The sequence below is a fragment of the Gymnoscopelus braueri genome, assembly GCF_963280865.1.
Source record: "Gymnoscopelus braueri genome assembly, chromosome: 21".
Lineage (NCBI taxonomy): Eukaryota > Metazoa > Chordata > Actinopteri > Myctophiformes > Myctophidae > Gymnoscopelus > Gymnoscopelus braueri.
This window is the reverse complement of record NC_137623.1, coordinates 49,499,274-49,506,773: the sequence shown is the minus strand read 5'-3', so window position 1 is coordinate 49,506,773 and position 7,500 is coordinate 49,499,274. Positions and strand designations below refer to the sequence as shown.

The 7,500-nt window shown below is 43.6% G+C and overlaps 1 protein-coding gene across 5 annotated transcripts in view; it reads right to left on the bottom strand.

Annotated features, from left to right (window-relative positions):
* The window catches only part of LOC308077380 (receptor-type tyrosine-protein phosphatase mu-like), a 261,491-nt gene that overhangs the window by 169,533 nt on the left and 84,458 nt on the right, over positions 1–7,500 (bottom strand). For all 5 annotated transcript variants that reach the window (XR_013932396.1, XM_080418051.1, XM_080418052.1 and 2 more), the window contains exons 12-14: positions 6,801–6,910; positions 3,948–4,149; positions 3,346–3,448 (exon numbers count right to left, since the gene is read on the bottom strand). Coding sequence is in view for 4 of the 5 variants with exons in the window: in XM_080418051.1 (XP_080274177.1) it covers positions 3,346–3,448; positions 3,948–4,149; positions 6,801–6,910 (415 nt within the window). In the remaining variant the exon portion in view is untranslated. The remainder of the gene's footprint in view (positions 1–3,345; positions 3,449–3,947; positions 4,150–6,800; positions 6,911–7,500) is intronic.

Below are 7,500 nucleotides of genomic sequence, written 5' to 3'. Positions count from 1 at the left end.
CACGCGCGATCATGGATTCCTTCTTCATCCAAGTTGAAAACATGACATTTTGTTTCTTGTAGGCTGCAACTTATAAGTTATGCAGGGCTATGTGCACACACACATGCACATGCACACGCGCACACACACACACACACACACACACACACACACACACACACACACACACACACACACACACACACACACACACACACACACACACACACACACACAGTAGTAATCCACTGATGTCATTAAACTGAAAAATAAATTAATGTAAGGCACGTCTCACACACAAACATGCACTTTCTGCCCGGTTGCTGATAACTATTACATTGGATTACTAGTGTGTGTGTGTGTGTGTGTGTGTGTGTGTGATTGACACCAGAGCTAGCATCTTAACAGGCTAATCCCTCCTTAATCCCAGCCGCTCCCAGCTAATAGCTAGCGTAACGTAGCATAGTGTAACGCGCTAATGAGTTAAATCCTTCAATAAGGATAAACAACAACATGGACACGACAACTGTTGACATGACAACTGTTGACATGACGACTGTCGCTGATGACACTACAATACGGCCCTTCCATTATGCACCACTCATCACTGAGTTACATAATATAAAACAGTTTTTCTCAAATGGGGGCATGTGGACCCCTAGGGTACTACAGGTTTTTGAGAAAGTAGAATATGGAAATATTTAATATTTTCACTCTTATGTTTAATGATAACTCAGGAGCCCATCAGGGACGCGTGTTGAACCCCCTCTCTTTACCCCCTGTACACAGAAGACTGCATAGCCACGCACAACTCCAATGTCATCATCAAGTATGCTGACGACACGACAGCTACAGACCGGATTGTCAACAATGACCAGTCTGCCAACAGGATATGGTCAGATCACTGACTCTCTGGTGCCAGGAGAACAACCTCGCCCTCAATGTCAACAAGACCAAGGAGCTGATCAAGGAATCCAGGAAGCCGAGGATAGAGCACACGCCTATCTTCATCGATGGCGTTGGAGTGGAAAGGGTCAGCAAGTTCAAGTTCCTCTGCATACACATCGAGGAGGTGCTCAAGTGGGACACACACACACACCATGCATGTGAGTAAAAAGGCTCTGCGGCGACTGTACTGGTTTCGTCGCCTGAAGAAGTTCAGAGTGGGCCCCCCGCATCCTAAGGCTGTTCTGTCACAACCTGGTATGGTAACTGCACCGCCGAACAGAAAGCCTTACAGAGGACTACAAAGCTTCCCTCCCTCCAGGAACTGCACGAGAAACGGTGTATAGTTAAAGATCACTAGGCCTGTCCCCGACTAAGGATTTGTTTAGTCGAATCTAATTGGCGACTAATTGCCAATAGACTGGCAGTCGACTAATATAAAAAAATAAAAAATAAAAATAAAAAACATTTTATTTCAAAGGGCCAAGTCAACACAGTTTGTTTTGTGTCTCCAGCAGAGTTTCTAGTGTCTCTATCTCTCTCTGGAAGAGGTTGCACATGAACTCTGCAGCCGCACTGAGGCGCTCTAACACAAACAATACCAATACAAAGACGAGGAATAAGAAGAATAAAGTGGAAGTTACGTGTGGTTGCAGGTGTAGACTTGGCCAAAAAACAATTAAAAACATTTTTGGCCCTTAATTTTTATTTTTATTTTCCGACTAGATTCGACTAAGAGACAGGCAGTCGACTCGGACCCCCCGCGACTAACCAGTCGACTAGTCGACTTAGTCGAGGTCAGGCCTAAAGATCACCGTACCATCAAGGACATTCACCACCCCAGCAACTGCTACTACAACCACGGCCAGGCAAGGAGCTCTACCGCAGTATAAAGGGCCAGACCACCAGATTTCTGAACAGTTCCCGCCCAGCTACCATCAGACTGTCACCAGGCTGGCCTGCCACACTGGAAAATGCACTTTATTTTTTCCTACAGTATGTGGGATACTTTGGGTGAATTTGTTCCCCTATGCAGCCTACTTTCCATGGTGGATTTAAAATGTGGATTTTACCTGGGGAGTTTTGCCTTATGCAGACTACATCCACCAATTCATACATTTTGCACCTCATGTATATCCTCATGCTGCTATGAGGACCTACTCATGCGTTGCCACTTTTGCACCTTTTTTCTAACCTCATGTACATAACTGCTGCTTTTTTAAGCTATGTGTATGTACATAGTATATACATTGTTTTCGTTACTGAAAACTATGAATGATGGTGCTTTCTCAAAAACTAATTTCAACCAGTGCTTTCACCCTGTGACGTGACAATAAAATGTATTCATATTCTGATAAAACATTGACAAACTTTGTGTGAACCCGCTGATCTGTAAAGAGTAAAACAAATTGAACAGAAATCAAGGAAACTGAGAAAACAACACACAAAAACACGACAACAACAACACAATGGCAGGGATGCCTTCATGGACAAACGGTATAGATCCAGGTGTCGTAGAAGACACCTACTGGTTGATAAGTAGTACTGCCTGCAGTTCGTGAGCACTAGATATTTGATACATGGGTTCAAATCCAGATAGGACATAAAAGTTGCAACTTGAAAAAGATATAGAACCTGATGACCTGTGTGTGTGTGTGTGTGTGTGTGTGTGTGTGTGTGTGTGTGTGTGTGTGTGTGTGTGTGTGTGTGTGTGTGTGTGTGTGTGTGTGTGTGTGTGTGTGTGTGTGTGTGTGTGTGTGTGTGTGTGAGAGACAGAGAGACTCAAGCTGCCATCAGCTCAATATCACAGACACAGGATGTTGTGAACCCATTAAAACCTGCTGACAACACATGCACGCATGCAACACACACACACACACACACACACACACACACACACACACACACACACACACACACACACACACACACACACACACACACACACACACACACACACACACACACACACACACACACTAAATATTTCATAACTGTCAATAGTTGAAGTAAAGGAAAGAAAACAGAATATGGAATCTTTTAGATCGAAGACTTGAATAACATAATCGATCTTGAAAAAGGATTTGTGATGGAAGATTTCTTGGAGAACAAAAATACTTTGAAGAGAAAATTTATGAAATCTGTTTCATTTTCCAAGAAGAATTGTAAGCACTTTTACTGATGTTTTGTGAAATAACAGCTTTCAGAAGGTTTGAAATGAATACTTTATCCATAAATGGACATTTGTGAATATTTGATAAAAGAAGAAATAACAACCTTCACACATTCAGACACGAAGCACTGAACAGCACTCAGCGCCGCTCTGTGCGTGTGTGTGTGTGTGTGTGTGTGTGTGTGTGTGTGTGTGTGTGTGTGTGTGTGTGTGTGTGTGTGTGTGTGTGTGTGTGTGTGTGTGTGTACCTGACAGGAGCTCCTCTACTCTGAGCAGGTTTCAGTAGAACAGTCACTGTTGACTCTGTCTGGTTTAGAGGAGACTCATGATCATATCCTGGCATGAGAGGAGCTGAGAGGAGAGGAGAGGAGAGGAGAGGAGAGGAGAGGAGAGGAGAGGAGAGGAGAGGAGAGGAGAGGAGAGGAGAGGAGAGGAGAGGAGGAAATGTTATGTCTAGTTTCAATCATGCAGTGTAACTTGAGAATAACTATAGAGCAACGATACCCTCCAGGTGGCGCTATCCTGTGATACACTGGTATTATGTGGTCATATATATCAGTACATCAATACCAATATCATATTATAGAGAGACCTTTATGCCTGTATTGTTGTCACTATTTATGATCTGTTATAATGGATAATTGTATAATGGATAATTATTAGACAATTATATTAATGTATATACTTATCATTTCTATTATTCATTCTATATGTATTACACTTTTATTAATACATTATACAATTTATTATCAAATATACGTGTTTTATCATATTTGATTTCTGAATATTGGTCGTCATTAGAATGCCTCTCAGCCAATCAAAATGTCATAATAATAATTAATATTCATACCAGATATCTTGGTGGTAAACTGTTGAATGACGGCTGGTCCAAAGCCTTTGATGGTGGAGGCTCTTATTGTGAAGGAGTAGGTGGAGCCAGGGTACAGCCCCGTGAACACATGACTCGTCTCATTGGCCAGTTTCACCACCTTCCCACTCTGATTGGACAGATCAAACTCTGTGTCGAAGGAGCTCAACGCTTTGTAGGAGATCTGACAAAATAAGAGAAGCATAATTATGAGCTCATTCAGTGCCAATGACGTGTAACACGTCAAAACAGTGTTTTCAGTGTTTATGCTAGATGGTGCTCTTCGCCAACCTATGAGTGATCCTATGACTTCCGGAGAAGCGTATAACCGGAAATAACGTGATCACTACAAACCCAGCCCTGTCCGATCTAATGTTAAAGGATTTAGAAAATAAAAATGTCTCTGCTGTTTCTGCGTAAAACAAGCTATATTCTACAGCCAGTAACTAAAGAACGGAGGGCTGCGGTGTCACCCCTTTTTCCCCCCGATGGAAGCAGAGACACTCCTCCGTTTTTTGCGATACTCTGTGTGTCGATTGTCCTGGAGCGAAATATTCTGTCGCTCTTGAAAGGTTAGTAAAAATGCTCAAAAACGCTGGCACTAGGGGGCACGGTGGCGCAGTCGGTAGCGCTGTCGCCTCACAGCTAGAAGGTCCTGGGTTCGATTCCCGCAGGGGACGCTGGGGGCGTGTTCTCTCCTCCGCGTCATCAGTGCCCACACCCTAGGTGGGGTTGACGAAAGGGCCTTTCTGTGTGGAGTTTGCATGTTCTCCCCGTGTCTCCTAGGGTAGTTAATACCCTCACAAAAACATGCAGTAATCCTGGTCACTATACTGCCTCCCTGGCGCCTCATGGAGGGGAAGGGAACTGGTTGGAATAACGTGTTCCTTCCACGCGCTACGTCCAACCAGGGAAACTCTCCCCTGTCAGGTGATAAGAAGGTCAGTTGGCTCTCATGCATTGAAGGAGGCATGAGCTCGGCCCTGGCCTCCCTAGGTTGGCAGAGGGAAGGTAATGCCCAGGATTACACGCTTAGGCATTGGCACTAGGGTGAAAAAATAGGGGTTACAAAATCGTGGGATAAAAATTTAGAAAAAAAACAAAACAAAAAAAAACGCTGGCACTGGCTGCAGACTGTTCTGAAAAGTGAATGAGTTCTATGTCCTGAACTCTATGTCCTACCGGTGGGGGCTCCTCACTGGCAGGTGAGCCAGTAGGATACAACAGCAGTGACAACACACAGAAATGTGTGTGGGGAAGAATCAATTGGCAATGCAACTAAATTGGGGAGAAAAAGGGGTAAAAAAATCATTAAATTGTAGCTGTACTCGATGATTTTAGCACCCATCAATCCAGCGCACGCACACACCCAAACCCACACACACACCCTCTTACAGACGGCCAGGCTCCTGCTGAGCAAGGCCATACATATCATCTTCCTCACTCCCAGCTAGAACTGCAACTATCCATAATATTTTTAACGATCATTCTATCCATTACTCTTTCCGAACAATGAAGGACATTTTTATTTTATAGTAGTATAGTATCTTTTTTTATAATATATATCAATGATTCAACATTAAAAACTTGAATAGCACATACTGTATGTACAGTATGAACTCCCATTTATGTGTGTGTGTGTGTGTGTGTGTGTGTGTGTGTGTGTGTGTGTGTGTGTGCGTGCGTGCGCAAGCGTGTGCGCAAGCGTGTGCGCAAGCGTGTGCGCGCGCAAGCGTGTGCGTGCGTGTGATAGGATTATGGATCACCATGACAACCAGTGTGAGCCATCCAGTCCCATTGTGTTCTGTGGTTGCCGGGGGCGACAGCCAATCACTTGAGAGCGTTTTAATTCCATAATGGAGTTTTCTGACGAGATAATTGGTCTGAATCGGTTTTACTAAAATAACTACTGACTGAGAGAGAGAGAGAGAGAGAGAGAGAGAGAGAGAGAGAGAGAGAGAGAGAGAGAGAGAGAGAGAGAGAGAGAGAGAGAGAGAGAGAGAGACACAGAGAGAGACACACACAGAGAGAGAGACACACAGAGAGAGAGACACTGAGAGAGAGACAGAGACACAGACAGGCAGACAGACAGACACAGACAGAGAGAGAGAGAGAGAGAGAGACAGAGAGAGACAGACAGAGACAGAAAGAGACACAGACAGACAGACAGACAGACAGGCAGACAGACAGACAGACAGACAGACAGACAGACAGACAGACAGACAGACAGACAGACAGACAGACAGACAGACAGACAGACAGACAGACAGACAGACAGACAGACAGACAGACAGACAGACAGACAGACAGACAGACAGACAGACAGACAGACAGACAGCTACTTATATATAAGTAAAGAATAAGAGTACTTCTTCCACCACTACAACAATCTAACCAGGCTTTCCACACAGAGGAAAGCCTGCTTTTCATTCTGAACTGACCAGTGTGATCCGGTCTTAGGCCTGCACGCTTACAAGTCTACAAAGCGGTTTCCGGTTGGCAGCACTTGGTTGTATAATTTGTGTATAATTCATCACATTACTAATTATTAATTACGAGGGGAATAATTTCGGAGCGGCACGTTCGTGGGTTCCACCCGCCTGATGACGTGACGTTATATCGAAACTAGAATGTATAAGACATCTGCAAAAGATGTTGATCTCAGTTTAACAATGTAGAAAGTGGGCATGTCATTAGAAAGTGGGCGTGTCAATAGAAGGTTTGCGTGTCAGTAGAAGGTGTGGGTGTGTCAGTAGAAAGTGGGTGTGTCAGTAGAAAGTGGGTGTGTCAGTAGAAAGTGGGCGTGTCAGTAGAAAGTGGGCGTGTCAGTGTTACCTCATACTGTCTGATGACTCCGTAGGTCTGCAGAGGTTCTCTCCAACTTAAAACTATCTTCTCCTCATAACTACTGCCCTCTATGGACTCTACTGGAACTGCACCTGGAACTAAAGAGAGAGAGAGAGAGAGAAAGAGAAAGAGAGAGAGAGAGAGAGAGAGAGAGAGAGAGAGAGAGAGAGAGAGAGAGAGAGAGAGAGAGAGAGAGAGAGAGAGAGAGAGAGAGGGGTTGCAGAGACACATATTCCCACATATTACAAACACACAAGGAGAGTTTGGAAACATAACTAATAATGACAAAATAATGAGGTGAAGTACAACAATATGAAAAGCAAGATGTGTGAGCTGTTGTGATAGGAGAAGGTAGGATGTCCAGTGAAATACAGCCACCTTAAGGACTCCTAATATTGTACTGTATGTATCTCTGCATCTGTACAGAGGGGATGTAGAACATACCTACAAACAGAGCAACTGCCTTTAAATACATTTGAAAAACTGCAGTTTGTTGTGTTGAAAAAAGTACTGCTATTTGTTTCAAAAGATTGCCTACAAAACTATTTCTAACAGTAAATGTATTTTGTTGTTTTGTAAGCTAGCTTTTCTAAGTTGCAATGCATTCTTATTCCACATTTTGCTTTGGCAATTTAAATGCTTTTTTTTCTTTCATCTTTCATGCAAATAAAGCTCCTTTGAATTGATT